Source organism: Topomyia yanbarensis, chromosome 1, assembly GCF_030247195.1.
Source record: "Topomyia yanbarensis strain Yona2022 chromosome 1, ASM3024719v1, whole genome shotgun sequence".
Classification (NCBI taxonomy): domain Eukaryota; kingdom Metazoa; phylum Arthropoda; class Insecta; order Diptera; family Culicidae; genus Topomyia; species Topomyia yanbarensis.
Genome location: NC_080670.1, coordinates 160665131 through 160690501, shown reverse-complemented (window position 1 = coordinate 160690501; position 25371 = coordinate 160665131). Strand labels below are relative to the sequence as shown.

Genomic DNA, 25371 nt, shown 5'->3' with positions numbered 1-25371 from the left:
ATATATATATATATATATATATATATATATATATATATATATATATATATATATATATATATATATATATATATATATATATATATATATATATATATATATATATATATATATATATATATATATATATATATATATATATATATATATATATATATATATATATATATATATATATATATATATATATATATATATATGGCTACGTTTCCGACATTCAGTTTAACAACATAGATATCGCGAGTTATGAGTTCCGATATGAGACATGCGTCAATAGCCTTATTTTCAAGAATGCAAGCACGAGGCATTTCACGTGGGTTAGTCATGCCTGTCTTGTTGTAAGCAATGAAGGCAGTGTTAAGTAACTTTCCAAAATAGAAGTTTCCTTTATGGAAATACGGTTCTTAAACAAATGCTATGGAAGCTTTACCTTCCTGCATGAGTCGAGATAAATTCATAGTTGCTGTACGTTTATGCTGGAGATTGATTTGTGCTATTCTAACCATGGTTGATTAGAGAACTGTACATTTCATTTACAACATAAATTGCACAACAACTAGAGTACACCAAGCGAGTTGGGATGTTAACGCATATAGCGAGCCATATCAGGTTGAAATGGGACACGATCATTTGATTCCCACGATTTGCGAAGAAAATAATGGTCCACTGTGTCAGAGATTCGCATAACACAGTAAGAGTAAAACCCAAAATGCTCCGTGCGCGACTGGCATATTTTAGACCCTCCAGTCATCAAGTCCTCGGCACGGAACTACACCTTGACTTAGGGTCTCCTACTTTCAGTCGCCTCCTACGACATGGGAGCAGGAACCCAGTGGCTCAATTCTTGACCGGATAGCACACGGCCTCTGGGCAGGTTCATCTGTGCACATCGAAATTTGATATTCGAAACTCAACAAAACTTCACCAAACTACCATCAGCCGAGAGTCTCAGCAAACCCCCAGCCAACAAAAATTCGGCAAAATTAAGCGGATCATCGGTGAAAAAAACTTCGGTGCGTAGAGTGAACGTTCCGCTGCGTAATGCAGCATACTGGGGAGTTCGCACAACTCTTCCCAGGCTCCGTTCGCCATTAAGAATATTTTAAACCCCCTTAACAATTTTACCCATAGCACGGGTCGCATGACACTATGGAATTGCGGAGTACAATCGGCCCTTCAACAGAGCTTTTCCGGCAAAGTAACTTCGGTTCCGATAGTCAGGCTGCAATCAAGGCCCTTAGCTCAGACAAATCACGTACCGAATCCAAATCGAAGAACTAACTATTGTCAATACACTCAAGTTTTTTTTTACGCGGTATTTTTTAACGCGGTTTTTTTACGCGGATTTTGAAATTTACGCGGTTTTCATTTACGCGGATTTTGAAATTTACGCGGTTTTCATTTACGCGGTTTTTGAAATTTACGCGGTTTTCATTTACGCGGATTTTGAAATTTACGCGGTTTTCATTTACGCGGATTTTGAAATTTACGCGGTTTTCATTTACGCGGTTTTCATTTACGCGGCTCGTATCCCCCGCGTAAAAAAAACCTGAGTGTACTATCTACCTTGTCTGTATGCCCTGACATTCCGGTATTACTGGAAATAATTAGGCTGGCGAATTAGCCAGGGCAGGTCCGGCAATTGACTTCGTTGGTCCTGAGACCGCCCTGCCAATTTCGACAAGTTGGATAAGGGAAAAAGTACGATCCTGGGTTTCGTCCGAGCACCGTAATTATTGGAGAGATCTACAAACGTATCGCCAAACAAAGGCGTTTCTAGAGCAAGCGTGCCCATTGATTTCGAAAAATCTCCTACATTTTACGAAGCTCCCCTGCGGCATGCTGACCAAGGCTGTAACCGGCCACTGCAAACTCAATTATCACATGGCAACTATTCAGCGTGCTGAGTCTGTTTCATGTGATCTTTGTGAATTATTAAAAAAAACTTAAAATTATAAATTTTTGGCAGTTAGGTTTCAGCAGGGAGAAAATCATAATTGGTCAGTGTCAATCGATCTTGTGAAGATGCCGGTGGGTGCCAATTTGTAAATAGAAAACTCGCAATCATGTCTAATAACAACTGAGTGGCTGTCGATTTGCACACACATGGAATGAAATTGCAATCAAGAGAGTCACTGGAATTCCCAAATGTAATACCGATGTATAGCTTTTATTCGTCTTGGACAAATATACAACCTGTCCTACCAACAGCGGTATAAAGCCGATGCATATACGTCGACACACTTTCAATTGATAAATCCATTCCAGTACCTGCAACAACTGACTGGCAAATTCAGCTCAATTATCGATGTATATCCGGCGTGCAAGCACACACGGCCAACCGGAAACTCCATTCGCACTTCATTGCACAAACACTAAACCCAATAAAGTAGGGCTAACGTTAACCAGCAGCCATCAACAAGCTGTATACAGTCGATAGGATTATCGATCATATACCGAGTGCATCAAACGGCTCCGAATGAGGGCTACAACGACGACGACGACGACGACCAAGTTTAAAAGTCAAAGGTCTATCTTGTTGGGCTCGCTTCCTTGCGGAAGCTGAATGAATTATGATGGTAGCCTATACCCAGTAGCGCTGGTTCCCGGAATAGGTACTACCACTAGTAACGATAAGGACCGAAACCGGTTCGCTTCACTGTACCGGTACCGAGATCAAAGGGATTTGTGTCAAGGTTGATGGCGCTGTTGAACTGTGGTGATGGGAAGAAGAGATTGATTTTTTTAGTAATCGCTGGCAGCTTCACCACTCGGGTATTAATCGGAACGGGTATGAAAAATGGAAAATTATTATCCTCATCGATTTTTTCAATAGTTTTAAATTTTACGTTAGTGATACATAAGGAATCTGAATGGAATATCCATTGGTGAAGGAAATACCAGCTAGATTACTTCAATCAACACTTCATTTCAGGCGTAGCCATAAAAAATCCATCAGTTGTTCCGTCGCCGAAGTAGCATCAGAACTCTTCTGAAGAGTTTTCAAGTTATCCACCAGTCGCATGATTTTTATTTTGAAGCCAAATTGAAATATTGCTAGAACGTTATGGCAGACACAGAGCAAATGGTTCGAGTTTTTAATATGATACGGGTTGATGGCCAATTACGGAAAAAAATTCTCTCAACTACGACTACATCTCATTCAGTACGACGTGAAAAACACAACTTTAGAATAGAACACCTTCTGCACAGGCTGACCAACTGACAACTTATTTCCCGTTACCTATAACAATACTTTCATAATCCTTCAACGTCGAGTCTTCCGGCACTTGTTTCTTGTCGGAGCATCGGACGGCACAACAATAACAGATATGAATATGGGGATGTGTGTCAAAACTGGATAGATCCTCTGAGTGGTAATAGAAAGCAGTAAGCTCTCCGGCGGCGGCAGCGGCACTAAACGAACGTCATCAGGAGTAGCAGAGTGAAGAGAAAAAAAACGCTAGTTTGCATCGCTAATCTGCGGGACATGTTTCAGTTATTTCCTCCCTTCGGGCTGCACACCTACCAAAGCTCACTGTCTCTCTCTCTCTCTCCTACACGGTGGAAGTCGGTCGAACCACGGACGGACGGGATTGCAGCATAGGAACCGCGTGAAATTAGCATAAATATGTGCACGCCTCGAAGCTGACAAGTTGCAAAATAACAATGGCTTCGGCAAACACATGCTCACTCACTTGCTCACACATAATAGTTTGCAGGCATCCATATGCAGCGGAGATTACTGTTGCTGCTGCTGCTGTCGGCTGCAACATCAGCAGTAGCACGAAATAGTTTTCCAATGCAAATACGAATATAGCATGCAATTCATTCGCGGAAAAAAGGGCTGATGGAAAACTCTTGTGGCAGGGGTGAGTGGCTCCGTGGCAAATTTTACTGTAAAACAGCAAGCTCTGGCCCCCATCCATCCACACACTCACTGCTCATTAGACTGCTCAGGAAAACAGTGTTTGGTTTTGTCATAATTTCAGCCTCACCAGCCGGGTGATTTATTAGGCATTCATAATCGCGCGACATCCTGACGAGAGCGAGAAAAGTCCCTTCGGGCGGGGATTTCCATCTAAATTAGTGTCATCACGCGAGCGACCGGCCCGGCCAGGGTGAAAACCAGAGCCATAATCAGTCGATGAGCGAACGGGCTCGCTTCGATTTCCCTGTCCTAACCTAACGCCAACCGGAGGGTGGGGGAGTGAATGCCGGCCCGGGTAGAAGCTAATTGAAGCTGATACACGGGTATCCGAAAACTAATGCGCCCGTTGTAGCGATGTCAATTGGCTGTCTGATCGGGTGACTTGTCATGTGTTGTTCCGTCGTCGTTATGGGTTTATTGAAGTGTCACTTTCTATTTATGTCGATGTTTGATGGGGATCTAAGTTGACGTCGATAAGAATAGGGGGCTGCTGTTGTTAGTTGCCAAATAAAATAAGTGCAAATAATGATAGTTCATTGTTCAGATCGTTTTCTGCCTCTAACCACGGCCGTCTTAAGATTACGCGGGGCCCATTGAACACTATTGAGCTAAGGGGCCCCAATAATTGAACAGGTACAAACAGCCGTAGAGCAGCATGATTAAAAAAATAATTCCAAGCATTACGGTATCTTTTCTACTCTATGTCACCCTGATACTCTTTCCCCAATCTGTACCAAAATTGTGTTGAAATTATTTCAAAAAATAAAGTGGTGTTCAAAAAATATTGAGAACAAACACGATTTCAAATTGCCACAACCAGGTGTCGTTGCTAAAGTTCAAACACACTTTATGCGGTGGTAGGAATTCGATCTCAGGTGAGCTGCTTACAGTGTAATGGACTTACCAACTACGCTCTGATTTTTCTTCACAGTGTAATCTGACCTTTATAGTAGCGAGACGTTGTATTTAGGGTTAAGAATGCCTCCATCACGAGGAGGGTATGTTGGAGTAGAGTGGGTTAAACTTCCATTATTGGAATGTTGTCCAGATAGGCAAAATTTCATCGTACATACTCCATAATGTGTACTTATAAATGAAGCGCACTGCTATTTATGATATCTGGAATACTGAATGTTGTTTACACAAGTTCATTGACATTGCTTCATTTAGCGTTGTTCTTGATAGCTTTATGACCAACTTTAAGGTAGGTAGGTACAACTTGGACCGACCAAAAAATTCTTACTTTCTGTTAACAATTTCACTGTTCGATATTAGAAGTGTTCAATACTGTAGTAGTCACGTAAGATTCATTTGAAATTGCTTTCAAAACGAAACATAAAAATTACTCGAATCTATCAATATCATCTGTACAATTCGTTTCAATGCTAGTAATGGAAAACAGTCAGAATACAAAAGATACCGGGTGTACGTTTCCGCGACGCATAATATGCCTTAGCTTTCGTCATTTGTCCATAAATTATGGTTTTGAATTTTTCAAGGAAAAATTGAATTTTGCATCTAATTTTTTTTATTCCAACAGCACAATACTGTCCTGCTTGTGTGAAGCATATTTTCAGAACACACCACAATACAACATATTTTTTTTATCGATTTGGTAGTGTTTAAACCATTGAAATGTTATGTAATCAACCTTTTGACATTTCAGACAAATAATTGAAAAATATACAAAAAAGTAAGTTGAATTTCACGAAAAATGGTTTCCTAATTATAAATTTCTAAAAAAGTTCTATTTCATGGAACTATTATTGAAATTTTTATCTGTTTAAAGAAATTTGTTCGTTATTGAGTGTAGAATAATAAAATTTGAAAGAGTTTTTGAACTAGTAGAAGTTTTCATTGTTTCTGTGTTTTAACGTCTCTAATAATGCCTAATTTTAAATTTATCAGAAAATTACAATTATGTCAAAATTTATGCTCCGGATTCTCTGTGTATTCAAAATCAAATACAACTTTTAGGATAAGCACCTAAGACATGACCATTCCGACATTGACATTGCATGGGTTGTAGAGAATTTGCGCTAAACTGGAAATCGCCATCTTGGATTTCAAAATAGCGTCAAACATCAATTTCTAGCACCTACTCGACAAGTACATTCCGAAAATACCCATATTCCGACGTCGGATTCTCGGCATCGGAATTCTGACGTCGGATCCTCGACATTGGAATTCCGACGTCGGATGTTCGACATCGGAATTCCGATGTCGGATTTTCGACTTCGGAATACCGACGTCGGATTTTCGACATCGGTATTCCGACGTCGGATTTTCGACATCGGAATTCCGACGTCGAATCCTCGACATCGGAATTCCTAAGTCGGATTGTCGACATCGGAATTCCTAAGTCGGATTGTCGACATCGAAATTCCTAAGTCGGATTTTCGACATCGGAATTCCGACATCGGATTTTCGGCATCGGAATTCAATCGTCGGATTATAGACATCGGAATTCTGACGTCAGTTTTTCGACACCGGAATTCCGACGTCGGATTTTCGACATCGGAATTCCGACGTCGAATCCTTGACATCGGAATTCCGACGTCGGATCCTTAACATCGGATTATCGACGTCGGGATTCCGACGTCGGATTTTCGGCATCGGAATTCCAACGTCGGATTTTCGGCATCGGAATTGCAACGTCGGATCCTCGACATCGGAATTCCAAAGTCGGATTTTCGACATCAGAATTCCGACGTCGGATTTTCGGCATCTGTATTCCGACATCGGATTTTCGACATCGGAATTCCGACGTTGGATTTTCGACATCGGAATTCTGACGTCGGATTTTCGACATCGGAATCCCGACGTCGGATTTTCGACATCGGAATCCCGACGTCGGATTTTCGACATCGGAATTCCGACGTCGGATTTCTGGCATCGGAATTCCAACGTCGGATCCTCGACATCGGAATTCCTAAGTCGGATTATCGACATCGGAATTCCGACGTCGGATTTTCGGCATCGGAATTCCGACATCGGATTTTCGACATCGGAATTCCGACGTCGGATTTTCGACATCGGGATTTCGACGTTGGATTTTAGACATCGGAATTCCGATGTCGGATTTTCGACATAAGAATTCCGACATCGGATCCTCGACATCGAAATTCCGGATATTTGACATCAGAATTCCAACGTCGTATTTTCGGCATAAGAATTCCGATGTCGAAAATCCGACATCGGAATTCCGACGTCGGATTGTCGACATCTGAATTCCGACATCAGATTTGCGACGACGGATCCTTGACATCGGAATTCAGATGTCGGATTTTCGACGTCGGATTTTCGGCATCGCAATTGCGACGTTGGATTGTCGACATCGGAATTCCGACATCGGAATTCCGACGTCGGATTTTCGACATCGGAATTCCGACATCAGATTTGCGACGACTGATCCTTGACATCGGAATTCAGATGTCGGATTTTCGACGTCGGATTTTCGGCATCGCAATTGCGACGTTGGATTGTCGACATCGGAATTCCGACATCGGAATTCCGACGTCGGATTTTCGACATCGGAATTCCGACGTCGGATTTTCGACATCGGAATTCTGACGTCGGATTTTCGACATCGGAATTCCAACGTCAGATTTTAAACATCGGAATTCCGACGTTGGATTTTCGACATCGGAATCCCGACTTCGGATTTTCGACATCGGAATTCCGACGTTGGATTTCTGGCATCGGAATTCCGACGTTGGATCCTCGACATCGGAATTCCTGAGTCGGATTATCGACATTGGAATTCCGACGTCGGATTTTCGGCATCGAAATTCCGACGTCGGATTTTCGACATCGGAATTCCGACGTCGGATTTTCGACATCGGGATTCCGACGTTGGATTTTCAACATCGAAATTCCGACGTCGGATTTTCGACATCGAAATTCCGATGTCGGATTTTCGACATCGGAATTCCGACGAAGGATTTCTGGTATCGGAATTCCGACGTCGGATCCTCGACATCGGAATTCCTAAGTCGGATTTTCGACATCGAAATTCCGACGTCGGATTTTTGACACCGGAATTCCGACGTCGGATTTTCGACATCGGAATTCCGGCGTTGGATTTTCGACACTGGAACTCCGACGTCGGATTTTCGACATCGGAATTCCGACGTTGAATTTCCGACATCGGAATTGTGACGTCCGATCCTCGCCATCGGAATTCCTATTTCGGATTTTCGACATTGATATTCCGACATCGGATTCTCGGCATCGGAATTCCGACGTCGGATTTCCGACATCGGAATTCCGACGACGGATTTTCGACATCCGAATTCCGACGTCGGATTTCTGGCATCGGAATTCCGACGTCGGATCCTCGACATCGGAATTCCGACGTCGGATTTTCGACATCGGAATTCCAACGTCGGATTTTCGATATCGGAATTGCGACGTCGGATTTTTGGCATCGAAATTCCGACGTCGGATTTCTGACACCGGAATTCCGACGTCAGATTTTCGGCGTTTAATTCCGATGTCGGATCCTCGACAACGGAATTCCGACGTCGGATTTACGACATCGGAATTTCGACATCGGATTTTCGACATCGGGATCCCGACGTCGGATATTCGTCATCGGAATTCCGATGTCGGATTTTCGACATCGGAATCCCGACGTCGGATATTCGTCATCGGAATTCCGATGTCGGATTTTCGACATCGGAATTCCTACGTCGGATTTTCGTCATAAGAATTCCGATGTCGAAAATCCGACGTCGGAATTCTGATGTCGAAAATCCGTCGTCGGAATTCCGATGTCGAGGATCCGGCGTCGAAATTCCGATGTAGAAAATCCGTCGTCGGAATTCCGATGTCGAAAATTCGATGTCGGAATTCCGATGTCGAAAATCCGACGTCGGAATTCCGGTATCGAAAATCCAACGTCGGAATTCCGATGTTGAAAATCCGACGCGGGAATTCCGATGTCGGAATTCCGATGTCGGAAATCCGATGTCGAAAATGCGTCGTCGAAATTCCGATGTAGAAAATCCGACGTCGGAATTCCGATGTCGAAAATCCGATGTCGGAATTCCGATGTCGAAAATCCGACGTCGGAATTCCGATGTCGAGGATCCGACATCGGAATTAAACGCCGAAAATCTGACGTCGGAATTCCGGTGTCAGAAATCCGACGTCGGAATTTCGATGCCAAAAATCCGACGTCGCAATTCCGATATCGAAAATCCGACGTTAGAATTCCGATGTCGAGGATCCGACGTCGGCATTTCGATGTCGAAAATCTGACGTTGGAATTCCGACGTCGACGATACGACGTCGCAATTTCGATGCCGAAAATCCGACGTCGGAATTCCGATGTCGAAAATCCGACGTCGAAACTCCGATGTTAAGGATCCGACGACAGAATTCAGATGCTGAAAATTCGACGCCGGAATTCCAAAAATCCTATTTCGAAAATCTGTCGTCGGAATTCCTATGCCGAAAATCCAACTTCGGAATTCCGATGTCGAAAATCCGACGTTAGAATTCCGATGTCGAGGATCCGACGTCGGCATTTCGATGTCGAAAATCTGACGTTGGAATTCCGACGTCGACGATACGACGTCGCGATTTCGATGCCAAAGATCTGACGTCGGAATTCCGATGTTGAAAATCCGACGCGGGAATTACCATGTTGGAAATCCAATTTCGAAAATCCGACGTCGGAATTCCGATGTTGGAAATCCGATGTAGAAAATCCGACGTCGGAATTCCGATGTCGAAAATCCGACATCGGAATTCCGACGTCGGATTGTCGACATCGGAATTCCGACATCAGATTTGCGACGTCGGATCCTCGACATCGGAATTCCGAAGCCAGATTTTCGATAGTTAAAAGGGGAGAAAAAATCGTAAGTACCATCTCGGTGGTTTGTTTTCCGTGATTGTTCAACCAAAGACCCAATGCTTAGCTAACGTCAATCAACAGTTTAATCAAAGCTACTCCTGTATCAAGTTACTGTTTTACATTTAGTTTAACTCGAGATTATAAAAACAGCCTCCAAATCCCCTCTTCTACAACCAGAAGCTCACGTTAAAGCACAAGGCGTAATCATCGGTTCTACCAGAATTTTCTGGAACAACTAGAAAACAGCACTGAAACTCTCCCCCGGGCAACAACCTTTGCCATATCTACCGAATCCTAAAGATAACAAAAAATCGATTGAAATTAAAATATTCCTTCACCTAGCAGCATCGTCCGGCATCAGACAGGCCAGCAATGCGCAGAAAGAAACCACTAAACCAATGTATTTTCTCCAATCCGCAGGATTACCGATGTTGCGCTGCAAAGCATAATATATAGAGAGAAAAATAAACCACCATAATCCCTGTGCCGCAAAGGCGAGCACACACAAAGTGAACCCCCGCCCGACACCCACAACACTCCCAAACCCATCTCCAATCTCCATCCACAAGGATTTGTTTGAAAAAATAACTAAAAGCTTTTTCTCATCCACCATTCGGTACGCTCGGTGATGCTCTTCAGAGAACATCTCAAACAAACAGATCATAAAAGTACAAGAAATTGCTCTACCTTAATGAAATCAAACTGATTTTTTCTTTTCTGTTTTCATCTCTCTCCCGCAGGTAAGCTTTTCCGAAGCTAGTCTGGAATTAAAGTACATTTTCTGGGGCAAGAAAGAGAATCGAAAGGCACATCGCTGGACGACGAAGGCGGCGATGGAACCATCACCCTCGCCCCACCTTGTTCTTCCACTGTTCCTTCATTAACCACATCAATGAACTGTAGCGAATTACTAGGTACAGGTACAAACAACCAACCGAGAATCTTCGCCCAGTGAAAAGCACAGAACTGTCCTCGACGGATTGGGTGGAACTGTTGAAAAAAATAACAATTAAGTGTACTTTCGTAAGTAGGTTCTCTAGTTTTTAGGATCATAGCTAAAGAAGAAAACTAGTTCAGTGAGCATTCGTAGTTTTGTATCGGTGATTGAAATAAAAAAAAATCCACATCATGGTTTCAGTGAAGATTAGATTGTCGTAGATGATCGATGTAGCTTTTCGTGCGGATGTTTCACAGTTCAATAGTATGTGTGTGAATCGATTTTCTAGGATAACGATGATTAGACGACAGCGAATAAACGCACAATGGTGTAGCTCGTAGGTTGCGTGCTCTGTGCGAAGAAGCGGGATCAGCCGACGGGTGGTGTCCATTTTTGTTTGACGTTGTTCCGGTGCATCGGTCGTTTCGAATGGCACCACTGTATCGATTAGGGCGCGAGTACCAGCATCCAGGAACGACGACGACGACGACGAAGACGACTAGGAAAACAAAGACAGGCTCGGAAACCGTTACTTTCAGCACTGTCTTCTTTAAAACTACGGTAACTGCCAGCCGCGAGCAGGATCAGGAGGATCGTGATCTGCAACAACAATTGCGGCAACTCTAGCAGCAATGAAACTAATGAGCCCACTCAGGGCTGCCATCCTAGCCCTAGCAATGGCACTCGCCGAGTCAGCTGGAGGTAAGTTCGTTGGCATTTAATTGTTCGACTAAATTACTGTAATATAACCGAAGGAAATTGGTCGACAAAAAGGAGTCTGATTTGATTATTTTACGAGTTGTACTCAAATGCATCCCACGGAGTGCCATGATAAGCGTCTTTCAGCTATAATAAATTTTTCTTAGCTTTTACCATTTATCGTAACGCTCTGTCCAGCTTGCATTTTACGGTTCCCATTAAACGCAATCAAAGCATGTTAATGCTGACATCCATCATACCGTGCTTATCCGCCTCGTCCATCTTGGCTCGCCTTGACAAACTGGACAACCATTGACCAGATGGCCAGCGAAGACATTTATCGATCCGGGTCCGGGTCAGCGTTCAACTGGTTCTTAAACGGACCAACACAGACAGGTGACTTGCTAGCTGGCTGGCTGGCAGGTAGCAAGATTAGGCTTATCAGTGACAACCGACTAGCACGGTGCAAGCCTGACTTGAGTGATTCTATTAATTTCTCGATGTCGCCTCACTGACTGCTTAGCCAATGAATTGCTGCAGGCCACCTACATGCTATACTTGTCGGTGAGGAAGTAAAGGTAAGTTGAATCTGTAGACTTGCCGGCGTGTGTGTGCATTGTTGCGTTAAAGACTCAACCAATGGAACAAGATGATTTAGAGAGCTAATAACAACCGGCAACATGACTGACAATGACTCTGTTGATAGAGGGGGAATCATGAATAGTGGCTTTTCCGGCGCGGTGATTACAAACTATGCCGGGATTAAGTCCAATCAATCATGGTTTGATGTGGTGCATCTGAGGTCTATCACACATCACCGGTTGTCGTGAATGGGTGGTGATATGTGGCGGGATTTTGAAGAGGCAGTGGAATAATTGTCTAACAAACTTCCCATTATTTAGTTTGGTTGAAGGGAAGTAACAACAAATCCTTTAATTTAACTTCTCATCTAATTTTGTGTTCGTTCAACCAACTGCAATCCAATCAAAGGTTGGATGATAGTAAAGTTGTTTTTTAAATTGGTTAAAGAGCTTGCTGTTGCAGCTTTTCTTCAAGAATTTTAATGAAATCTGAATCAAAAGCCCTCCTATGTCGGATTTTTGGTAACATATTCCAGTGGTTCTTTATTTTTTTCGAAACACGGACCCTATTGAAATCGTCATGGGCTGATGTGGATTCGCACGGTTTAACTGCATTTTAACCGTGGAGCTTTCATATTTTTACATTATGTAAAAATAAAAAAGGCACAAAAATACTGCGGACGGAAGGGTCCTGCGTGTTGAGAACCGTTTTCTTGTCGGTGATACATTTGCTGTGTTTTCCACCACAACTTGTCAGTCAGCGCACTTTCCTTCTCTCGCGTTATTCTTCACGTCCATGTCTTCATCGGGAGAGCTTTCATGAGGTTTGAAGTCAAAAGTTTTTATTTGTTTCTTGCTCTTACGGATGTTACTGTTGTAAATCTGTCTCTATCGATATTTACTGTGCTGGTTGTTGGTTTGGAGAGACTAGACCGATCGATGTTATTTCATTGTTGGTACATGTGTTTTATTAACAGGAAAGATGTTTTTTTTAAAATTGGCTGCAGGAGGATGAATTTAGCGACTTCAGATCGCTGTTTTCCGTGATGTGCCCTGTGGTTACATAACTGTCAAAAAACATGAGACTTTGTTCTCAACAAAATTTTGTTTTCAAGATTTTTATTTATCATTACGTAGGTATCAAGAAACTTTTTTTCAGACTGATATTTTCGCTTTGCCATCGGACCTCAACCTTTCATACATTTTGAAATCATTTGGCATCAAAATGAATTTGTTTGTCGAAAATATTCTTGGGACGAAACACTATTTTTAGTATTATTCGATTCTTAACAATTATTGTTTTAATTTAATTGTCGATGGAAGTGAGTTAAATGAAATTTTGATAATGGTCAGCAATAGTAAGTTTGAATACAGGCCCGTAGCGTGCGGTTGGCCAGGTTGATCCCCGCCTAGGACGCCAATCTAGGAGGGCGCTGAAATTTTGATCTGCTTTACAAAATAAGTGAGGATAAATCATAAAATAAGTCATGATAGGAGATTAATTTTCAGGTACACACTGAATTATTGTTCGAAAATCGAACTTATTAAAAAATGGTAACGTTGCGGTCCAATCGGGCCTATCCGTCCCATTCAGATAAATGGTGTTGTTCTTGACTGTACAGTGGCTAACATAATAAACACCGAACGCGTTTGAGTTGCATCACACGAAAACTTCAATTGCAGAGACTTCAAATTAACAAAATAACGAAACTATACCGCTTGTTTTCTCAATTTCATAGACACATGAATTGCATAGGTGGTTTTGGGCAAACATCCCGTACCATGAAGAATGTAATCTCCATGATGGCGGCAGGCCCACAATATCACAAAGTTGCCGGTGCCCAATGAGTCCTGCACTAAGTTGAATCTCTGGTTGAAATGTCGCATGAGATTTTCTGGTATTCCTGGAATCATTGGAAACTCCTTGTTTTGTCTCAAATTTCTAAGACCAAGAGGTGTCAGCTTCGTCTTTGTGGCAGACCATAGTCGAGCCGGTATATTTGGAAGTCTCCCAAGAGAAAAAATTAAGCCTTCAAAAGGAATCTCGTTCGCTTATTTTTGGGAGCAGTAAAAGATGTCCATACATGGAGTCTCTCTCCTAAGTCAAAAGAGCATAATAATTTATCGTGGCGAGTGGTTTAGCAGTTTTTAGTATTTCTGTAACGGAGTGCTAGGACCGTTTTTAAGGGAACGTCTCAGATTCCTCGGACGCTGATTGTACGCGGGGCCTAATGATATGGACTGTCCAACTAAAGGTTATCTAACACAAGTTTGAAAAGCATTCAAAATGTTTGCTCAGCGGAGTAAGGGACGTTGAAACCTCATTCTTCAGTAGATCCACGAAAAGCAATTTCGCATCACTGACTACACCGTCGATCTCAACTTTGTGAGCGGGCTTGTAGACGCAATAGTCCATCTTAAAAGGCGTGTCGCCAGTAGCGCTATTTTCTTGCTTTAGTCAGAATATCACATTTCTGTGATTTTCTGGGTAAACTTACAAGATATTTGTCTCGGTTGAATATGTCAGCGCCGGTTCCTTCGAAATCTTCCGAATACTTAGCGGATTATCTTTGATCTGAAAGAAGATTGGATATTGTTCGACCGAGTGATTGAATGTGATTGATTTTAACCGGAATAGTGAAGTCTTTGATGGCGAATCTTGTTCGACACCCGTTTTACCATGAGCTGGGATTTTTGGGAGAGTATGTTAGAGGGGAAACAACTTGAAAGCTTCTATACAAATCGTTGAAACCATGTTTTTACATCTGTGGATCAAAAATGGCGGATCAAACTTTATTCAAGCCCAATTTCTAAAAAAAAGCGTAAACTCGTGTTTAACGTGAAAATTTTCTCGATCAGATATTTTTACTTTCGATAATTGACTCTTGAAGACTTTTTGGGGGTTTGGTGTTGTTTTGTTATAAAAATATTGCAACTGTACTCCGATCATTTTTTTTTGAAGCATCGGCATACAAACAAGCGGTGCGCATACCAGCTAGCGAATACCTTCATTTAGATTTAAGCTATTATGGTAGTAATATCTGTATTGAAATGTAAACATAGCACACAATGATACAGCTCATGTTTTTCTCTTTCTTCGATAAAAATCGAGCTGTCAGCACTTCTGAAATTCGTGGTAATCACCGTAAATGTTACAGCGACTATCAGTTAGATGATATGCCGGTTGAAATAAACAAACGACGTCAATTCCGCCTTTGTCAAATGCAAAGTAAAAATGACAATCACAAAACGAAAACACAGAAATGTAGCTTTTAGTTTTTATTTGTATGTCTTAGAAATGCATTGTCAAGATTTGGTGTGAATTCGAGGAAAAATTTAGATTTTTTTTTAATTTCTGTTTAAAAAATTAAAAGTACTAGGGCTACATTTTCAAAAAAAAAGAAGTGCACAAGATGATATAATGATACAAGATCCGACGTATCATACATTTCCAAAACTTTTTGTCTAACAAAAAAAAAACTTTCAAAGCCCAAATCTCTATTCATCAAAATTTTCCAAATTGCGATGCAGGCAATACATAAGTATTTTTTGTGATGACATTAGATAGTGACGTTTCATGACATTGGCATCAAAAATACGGATTTTCTTTTTGAATATTCAAAGGGTCCTGGTGAAATTTGGTGCATTTGAACCGTTTTGCGCGACCCCTTAATTATGTCCATTTGAGCTGAAATTGATTGGTTATAAAATTCGATGGTTATTTCTGCCTCATTCATTGGCACTGGCACCCTAATGTGCAGTCTCCTGAATCGATACTTCCTCTGGCGCATTCAAACACCTAGCATTTCCTGATTTCCTGATTATACAGTTAATGACTTGCTGATGGAAATTACAGCGACAGTGAAACACGTATGTGTTTCGGTACAAATTTTTGCAAATCGGCTTTTTCGGTGTTTTTTTTTACAAGTATACGACCAACGAAAATAAATATAACGGTTGTAACGTAGTAACGAGGTCATATTTAAAATTTGACAAAACTGTGGTATTGTTGCTCCATATTTAAGTTATTGTCTGAAATGGGGTGAAAATTTTCGTTTTTCTGCGTCATTTTTTAAAGATTTTCAGAAAATTAGCTTCCGCATTTTTTATAAAAATCATACATACTTCGAGGCTGAAAAGCAAATGACCTAATACCGCAAGGGGGCGCAAAACCGAGACTCCGCAACGGGCGCCAGAAGATTTACAGTGTGTATACAGAAATTCGTTAAAAAATATAAAATTTTTATAAATGATGTCAATCAATCTAAAATTTTTATGAAAAAATTACATCTATCTTCTAAAAACGCAAAATATGTAAGGATAGGAAAATGAGTTCAAAATGTGATGCCATATTTAAACAAATTTGAACTTAGAACAAAAAAAGATTTCAATTTGTTGCTAGATTGAAAATATGATTTCCACTTGCTTTAATTTAAATGTTTTACATTGCTCGGGATATTGCTCTTTTCATCCAACGGTGATCACGAGGATCCTCGTGGTTTAATCCAGTTTAAGCTATTTGTATTTTTATGAATTTTATTCATTTTATTTATTTTATTAGGTTTTTTCAGATTTTGTATTTTATTGGTTACACTATTTTTTATTTTATGGGGCCTTTCAAATGCGTATACTTTTTTGCAATCTAAAAATAAAATGTGACAGCAAGCAAGCAATAACAAATTATTCATAAAAATAACAGAAACGTTTATAGTTATTTCAAAGAAATGCTCGAACTTTACTGTTGATGCCGCTTAGAAGCCGACGATCGCTTCCTTAGTTATCGGTCTCGATTGGTTGATTAGACTAATTCTCAATCCGATCAATGTAACGATTATGCCTGCTGAATTAATTTTCATTCACGCCCCTTCCCCCCATTGCTTGTCTATTGAACGAAACTGAGAATTACTTGACGTATTCTCTCTTAGGTTGTGCATGTTCGTTGGACCAACTGTCATCTTTGCTACAATAGCAACTGGCTTACCCTTCCCAAAAACGCTGATATTCTTGCACAGGAACACATTCCTTGCCAAATCATAATTATTTTTCATGAAAACAATCTTGAATTTTTCAAGAAGCTTATCGTGAGTAGGACGAGCCTTGTAAAATTTGTTTGAAACCGGTCTGGTGTAAAGTGCTCAAACCTAAATTCATTTTCTTTTTCAATTTTGAAGGCAAGGTAACAATGGATCTTTTGTGCGGTGTTAAAATTTATTTATACATTCGCTGTGCACAAAAAAAAACATTTTCGGTCACGCAGAGCCACACATACGAGCGTTCCAAGAGCAGACGTCCAACCATTTCCACGTTGAGGAGCACCGCGGCGAACACGGTAACTCTTGATAAAATTGTCTGACACAGGAAATTCAAGAAGATTTGTAAAGCTTAGTTACTTGTAGTTGCGCGATGAACCAATAAAATTAGAAAAAAGTTCGAGTTTCGCTTCATACTGTAAAATTTGCTCACTTTTCTTCAAAATAATAGTGAGAAAATTATTTTTATTGGGTTTTCTGTGGTTCATAGACAAGCTACACATATTGTGCATTCTCATAAAAAATCAAGTCAATTCGTTGATTATTTTTTGAGTTATCGTGGTCGCCAATTTGAAAAACGTGGTTTCGAGAAAAACGCTATTAAAGGGTGTCCCACATCAAATTGCAGCACGGAAAAAAACGCTTTAGAAAATAACATAGTGGGTATTTTCTCTTGAAAATTAAGGTAGAAGTAGTTTAGAGTGTATTGTTTACACTGTATTTTTATCGCAGTCAGTTTTTTGTGCCTGGGTGTTTAAAACAAATGAAGTTCAAAAACAAATGAAGTTCAGCATGGCCACCGAGATTGCTGGAGACTATTCTTGAGGTTCAATACTAACAATTAAGCAGATAAAAAAGAATTTTTTGCCCACTACTCCAGACGCCCCCCTTAAGCTTCGTCATCACCTGGTCGTACAGCATACAGGCTTGCATTTTGACCACTGTTTCTTATTTGAAATTTCGGTTAGATTATTTAGTTTCTTGGTAACACTTGTAGCATTTCCGGAGACGGATTCGTTAACGGTACAGCGGATAGTATTTAGCAAAGTTTACAATTTTCGCATTCGTGAACAGAATAAGGCGATATTTCACCTACTTCGACCAGCAATAAAAAAGCAAACATGCTATGTAACATTGTTTGCTCTCCAACTTTTCTCGACAGGACAGCATTGGATCTCATCTTTTCGCGGTATAATATGAGACGATATTTTTGACTGCAATAATGTGGGGAAATAAATTGTATAAAGTAATATATTAATGGTTTTTCTTGAACTTAATTTATCACGAGGTTCGAAGCTGCGAAATTATCACGCTTCCATACTGCATTGTCAGCAAATTCTCGCAATTTCTTGAAAGGTGAAAAGTTGGGTCCGTGCCTACTAAGGATGAAAAAGCTGTGCGATAAACTGCTTGTCGTGAGAATGAGCGAATATTTTAACCTCTGGTATTTAGTTTTGTTTTATGAACGACCTTGAGTTCTTCGAAAGTGCAGTTGACAATAAACGGTTCCACTCCGACGCATCAGTTACACTTTGTGGGCATAGTTTCCTTCCACTTTCTAATCACTCGAGTCTGAGCTCTTTTAGAAAAATCCAGTGGTTTCCTCTCATGCTCACTCCAGAATGGACGGACCAATTCGGTTGCTTACAATCATGGGAATAATCGCATCTCCAGCCGTTCGTTAGCCATTGATAGGATAGCTTTCTTCCTCTATTAAACATTATGTTTGTATAAAAAGTGAAGCAAAGGAACCTGGCGCAGCGTACTAACCCTAGGTGAAGCTGCAACAGCAAATAAAGAATTTGTTTATTATTTTGTTCCTAGCATGAATGGTTTTTTCTCAAGTGGCTCGTGACATCAGGTTTTCATGAACAATTCTATTTTGAAAAATTTGTGTCAAAATACAATATATCTTAGGATAATTATTTATCGTTTATTAGGCAAACCACGCCTAGAGGCTGTATTGCATTCGGTTGTAGAAATCAAGGATTGATCCAATGCGTTCCAAAAACAACAACTTCTTCATTTCCTGCTTGTTTTAGATTTTCTAATTTTGTGTATTAAATTAGTAAATTTTCTTATATTTCCTCCTATCTATTCCCAATAAACCTGTTTGCTTCTCTTTCTGGTAGCTGGTAAGTCCGTCATGTAGCTTATAGTTAGTATGTGTGTCATATAAAGCAAGGTTTTCACTAACAGTTAATGCTCATTTCGGGCCGCTCAAAATTATTTCTTTTTCTCGTCGCGAATGCAATCGATTTCTTTTTAGTTGTAGTTTCAGGTGATTTATTTTTCTGAATTATTTTTTGATATTATATTTTTGACTTGTTCGTCTTCTTTTATGATATTATCGCGACATTTTCTCGCTGTTCGTCGTTATAATCTTCCTAAAACGTATTGTTAGGCACCTAATGTGTCTCCTGGTGGCCAGACGCCCACAGATTTCTGAAATCTCGAATCGCGCGCGAATTCAAGCACAACTTTTAATCAAATATCTATTCCAACTTTCAATCTCTCTGTTGCCGTGACGCTTGGCCTTCAGTAACAATAAGTGTCGGACTAATATTCCTCTTTCCTGCTCCGATCAATATGCGGGCCTGGCCAGCGCTGGTATTCACCAATAAACAACTTTGAATTACCAGGAATTGTACATTGAATGATGATTTTTTTTCTCTCTGGCATTATCATCTCCTGATTCTCTGTGCAATTTCAACTTGTCCCGATTAATAACGAAATTGCATCCCAGCGTGGTTTGCGCAAACTATTAGATATCCGATAATCTTAGATTTTTATGTTAACGCTGTTAACCAGTGACGGATCCAGGGAGAGGGTCCTGGGGGTCCGGAGTCCCTTCGAAATTTTGTAACTTGTTGAGAAATTTTAAATTAGTTTCAATTTCATATTGGTTTCAAACTTAAAATCATGTCAAACCAAATTTAACCACCAAAACTGATTTTCATTGGATGAGGAGTTGACGCATACAATAAGTTATGTTCATTCCAAAATCAACATTTCGGATCCCTCCCGACATTTTGTTCTGAATCCGCTCCTGCTGTTAACAGAATTATTCTGACAATAGATTAAATTCCTAGGATGACTTGGTGAAGCTACATGAAGTACGCTTCGTCAATAAAAATATTGCATGTTTTTTCTACACCCAGAAAAATTCGCGAGCAAAGTTTTTAAGCTGCTCTCAGCAATTCCAGCTTCATCGTTCGTTCGCAGTTCTAGTGATTCACTGTGTTTTTGCAACCCCTTTCGTTGGCCTATTATGTGATCAACAGCTGCCGTAAGAGTGAACGAATTTTCACATACTTGGTTGCTTGCCCGAGCAAATATTCATGGGTTCAAACACCACATAGCCCCTTGAAAAGACCTTAAACATGGTCCGTGCCAAAATTCACAGCCATCAAGACACCTTCAAATGGTCTCAATAACCCATAAATACACTAACATATGGTATTTTATATGGGATCTACCGGACTATGGTGATGGTGTTTTCATGGGTTGAACCCATTTCAAACACCCATGTCAAACCCCATGAGCATGGGGGTATTATGGGCTTTTCGTTTGCTCGGGTGTCCCTTTAGCAAAACTGGGTAAACCGAAAATTTGCGGTCATTATTTGATTTGCACAAACTAATTGGGCACATTTTTATGTTATTCTGTGGCAACTTGTATGGTGTTATAGGACAAATTTCGATTTTTGTCATTTTATTTTGTTTTTATCTCTGTATAGTTGAGGCAAATAGTGGCCTTTAAGTAAGTAATATATTTAATTGGATTTGATTGTTGAAATTACTAACAACAATTCCATGTCTGATGTCTGTTGTTGTGTTGTTTATCAGAAAATCCAACATATAATTTGTTCAACGTTGTCATATTCGACGCTGTGTTACACGTTGTTCTTTGCAATTAACTTTTCTTCCTGGGCACAGTTTCTTGCGTGGTGCAACTGTATGTGTGTCACTTACAGCTCTTCGAACAAAGTCAATAACCAAGTGTTTACATCATAACGAGAATCATATCATAACTAATTATTTCATTTGGTAGATCTATTCCAGCTTGCAAGAAATTTAATGAAGAGAATTGTTTTCATGTATAGATGGCATCACTGTTTGCTTAGAATATAGATGCTTTCATGGGGAAGCTGCTAACAATAATTCGCAAAAAGCTCATTCGATCCCACCGAACCATCCGAAAGTGTCCACGTTCTTTTCCACATCCATCTAACTGAACTTATCCCTGAATGCAAAGGGGGTAACAAAAAAGCATTGCTATAATTTAAGTTAACATTGTCATTTCGTCAAAACCATAACCTTTTCCCCCCATCCATCCATTAAGTCAAATTGAACTATCTATCACACCTCAACTCACGTGCGCCGGCTATCTTGCCGCATCATTCCAGGGCATCCAAAATCGGATTAATGATTGGATCATAGCTCTGTCGAAAATCATACAGCGTATCTACCGGGCCCAATATAATGTACCTCAAAAACTTTCAGCTGAGACCAGCAACCGGTAGACGGCCATCCGTTTCGGGGGGATGTGGATCGAAGAGTGAAATTGCCCAAATTTGTACCATTCGATGGAAACTTGCAACTCTCTCGCTCTTTCTTTCCCATGCTGGATCACTGGAGGCCACCATCTGTGTCCATCAGGGAAACTTTCCCAAGCCAGCACAGTCAGCCTGCTACTGGTCGGTGGTCAGCTCTACTCCCTCGGGGAAGCAGCCCTGCGAAGAACCGTCTGTTTCCGGATATCGGTTCCATCCATCACATGTCACGAACTGCTTTGCGTGCATTCAGACCGACGCTCTTCCCACGTAGATGCCTATGGGAGAAGAAGAAAACACGTGTCCTTGGCCACCCAGAATCCGTGTCCTAGGACGAGTGCATGTATGTGTATGTGTTTGTGCGGTGAATGTGTGATAGTGGGTTGGCCAAAGTTGCGCAACTAGCTGGTGAAGGATCTCTAGTCCATTTATTTCGAAGCAGATGAACAAGCAGAAATCAGCCCCAGCTGGTAGTCCGGTCAGTTGGGGAAGATTTGCTGCCCCTCTCCCCCAATCCCATCGAATTGGGTGGCATCTTCGGCTGATATATAGTGATGCGTAGAGTATTATTGTGTAATCGAAATTTTCGTATAAATTCAGCTCGTTTATCTTGCTGCCGTCGAATGATGAGTGGAAAAGTAACAGCGCCTGTGAGAGGAGGAGGTTTCAGAAGTGAAAATGTTATCTTTCTTCATCACTCTGCTAGTGTGGTTTTCTTTGAATCGTTAATACGATGGGAAGTTGAGGAACTGCCAAGGCACGTTTTATCCTATGTGGTTCTTTTTTGTTGTTGCTGTGGGAGAGTGAAGTATTTTATTACGCAGTTTATCAGGATTAGTGTTGCCAGCCTATTTGTTATTTACAGGAAAAAATGTATAATAAAAAATGCTACATGGCTAGCGAACACCATGCACGAGTTTCAGGTTTCTAGATTAACGATAATTCCCAGATTATCTGAACTAGCATAAAATGCCTATTTTCACCAAATTAGGGAGGATGACTCATTATTTCAGTAATTACTCGGCCTACAATCGATGGAATGCGTTTAAATTAGCATCACCAGCTTTTCTTCGTTGTTAAGAAGCTATAACCTGAAAACAGTGAAATGGTCGTGTATGAGCACAACGAAAACTTAAACCGAGTGCCCCACTCGTTTAATCAACCACTACGTTCGGGCGTTATCTAGTGCGAGCACCCACCGCATGCAATGCAACATGCATATCAGCGGAGGAAGTTACACAATGCTGTCTACAAAATTAAAAACGGTTTTTCGCAAAAGCAATCAAGTTTATGAGTTTTTCTTGATATTGAAGGTACTTTTGACAACGTCTCTTTCGAATCCATTTTGAAAGCAGCACGAGGTCATGCAATACCATCATGTATCACGAACTAGATACACGCAATGCTTAGCAACCGACATCTGTGCTAATCGTCAAGACAAGTGGAGAAAAGGAAACTAAGTGTCTGCGGATGTCCTCAAGGTGGTGTGCTGTCACCACTTCTACGGAACCTTATCGCCGATGGCTTATTGAGGAAACTTAATGAGATTGAGTTTCCGACATATGGTTTCGCTGATGATTATCATATAATGATCACCGGTATTAGAATTAACACACTTTTTGATTTCATGCAGATCATGTTAAGTACGTTGGGATATTTCTTTACTCAAAACTTAATTGGACAGCTCACATCGATTCCAGAATGAAGAAAGCTTGCATGGCCTTCGGCCAATGTAGGCGGCTTTCGGCAAATCTTGGGGACTCAAACCCAAGTGCCTTCAGTGGATCTACACAGCAACTGCTAGACCAATACTGCCATGTGGGTGCCATGGTTGGTGGCAGAAGGGAGAAGTCATGACAATCCAATCAAAGTTAAACCATCTGCAGAGGATGGTCCTGATGGCGGTGACTGGTGCGTTCTCGACAACACCTACTGCTTGCTGCTCTAGAGGCACTCTTGAACATAAAACCAATAAATGTGTTTCTGAAACAAAAAGCACTTTCTTGTGCATACCGTCTAAAGGTTACTGTGCTTTGGAATAGTAACCCAATATAACGTACAACTAGCCACACAAGATTGCGGTACTCAATGGGTACTTGGGATGAGTTGTAACCCGTCAGGGTAACAATTCAGCACTGCACTGGGTGGAAATAAACCTATTTTTGCGTACTCTCTCCGTAGAGTGTATAACTAGCATAGGGTTTAGTTAAGCTACTGCTCTCCTCTTGCTAAAATAAATGTTCGCAGGTTATACCGGTCATCGATGACAGCTATGCGACAAAGCGGGTTTGTTTTGGACGAGTTGGAAGGCGGCCATCGAGTTTAGATAGTGATGAACCACGGTGTATAAGAGACGTCCGTAAAGAGTGCTTCTTCGGGATAGTTTCTCGCCAATAGACAGCGAGTTAGGAGCGCGCGTGCGACGGCAAATAATCCCGTCGAAAAGTGTCGGCCGTGGTTCGGATGCTCAGTTTTGTGGTATTGGGTCGCCGAAACGGGAACCTAATCGCAAAGAAGCCGATGGCTTCCCCGGCTAAATACAAAGGACCCAGTGATACATTCCTTCCTTCCGCCATCGTCAGAAACAGCTGATCAGCCGCACCGACAGAGTGCAGCACAGAGGAGAGAGGAGAATAAAAGTCGGTAAATCGTAATTTATTTTACTTGTTTACCTTTTTGTTTATGTGCAAAAATCTGAAATTTTTGTAGAGGCACCTGGACCGCCCTAACAAAAGAGTATGTCGGTCAAATAAGAACGCTACTACAGAGTACACAGAAAAAAATCCGTTCATAAATTCATGCACAAAAAATCACGATTTCATGAACTGAACGATTTACGAAAATCAAGACCAAGTTCCTGATATTATGGATAATAAACCTAATATTCATAAAACTATGTGTGTTTTCGCAAAACTAGTTCTCACAAAAATATACATGGCGTTACTTTGCAATTTTTGATTGGGTTACTGTGGTTGTTTCTTGGACGTGTTTAGTTTTTATTATAAATCTTGTTCATGCTTTGGGGATAAACTGGTTTATAGTATATCAACTGAAACGATGGTCATGACTTCAAGAGCTTAGTCGCAATTTCCGTAATTTCTCATCACGTTACTGTGATATTTTATTCATGGGTTTAATATTGGGGTTTTCTGGCAGATTAGCACGATTTATGTTTATGATTTCGGGGCATTATTCACGATATTCGTAATTTATATTCACGTTTTCGTGATATTTTATTCATGAGCTTCGTGTTTAATTTTCCTGGCAGTCTAGTATGACTTATGTCCATGATTTCAGGATCTTAGTCACGATTTCCGTAATTTCTATTCACAATACCGTGATGCTTTAATCACACATAGAGTGATTTGTGTTCATGATTTCAGGATCATAGTCATGATTTTTGATATTTTAGTCCCGAGTTGTGTAATTTAAATTCATGTATTTCAGGATCTTAGTCACTTTTTTCGTAATTTATATGCAACGTGATATTTTATATTTGAGCTAACGTTCTAATTTGACACGTGGAGTAATGTGATTCATGTTGTTTAATTACTATCTAGTTCATCTGATTCACGGTCTCTTGTTTTGTGAACTACACCACGAACACGATCTGTGGCTCTATAATTTTTTAGCTGAGCGCAGTTTTCGTTTCCTGTCGAGACAGCACATTGAACCTTATCGAATAAATAATTATGTGCGAGGTCCTAATAGTTATCTTATATCTGCGGCTCGCAGCTATTACTAGTCGCTACCGGCTGGACATACCAATATG

At 40.7% G+C, this 25371-nt stretch overlaps 1 protein-coding gene across 13 annotated transcripts in view; it reads left to right on the top strand.

The window, feature by feature from the left end:
* Positions 1-25371, top strand: part of LOC131679280 (disintegrin and metalloproteinase domain-containing protein 33) — a 1109813-nt gene that overhangs the window by 304870 nt on the left and 779572 nt on the right. For all 13 annotated transcript variants that reach the window (XM_058960010.1, XM_058959995.1, XM_058960002.1 and 10 more), the window contains exon 2: positions 10538-11436. In XM_058960010.1, coding sequence (XP_058815993.1) covers positions 11367-11436 — 70 coding nt within the window. In that variant the 5' untranslated portion in view covers positions 10538-11366. The remainder of the gene's footprint in view (positions 1-10537; positions 11437-25371) is intronic.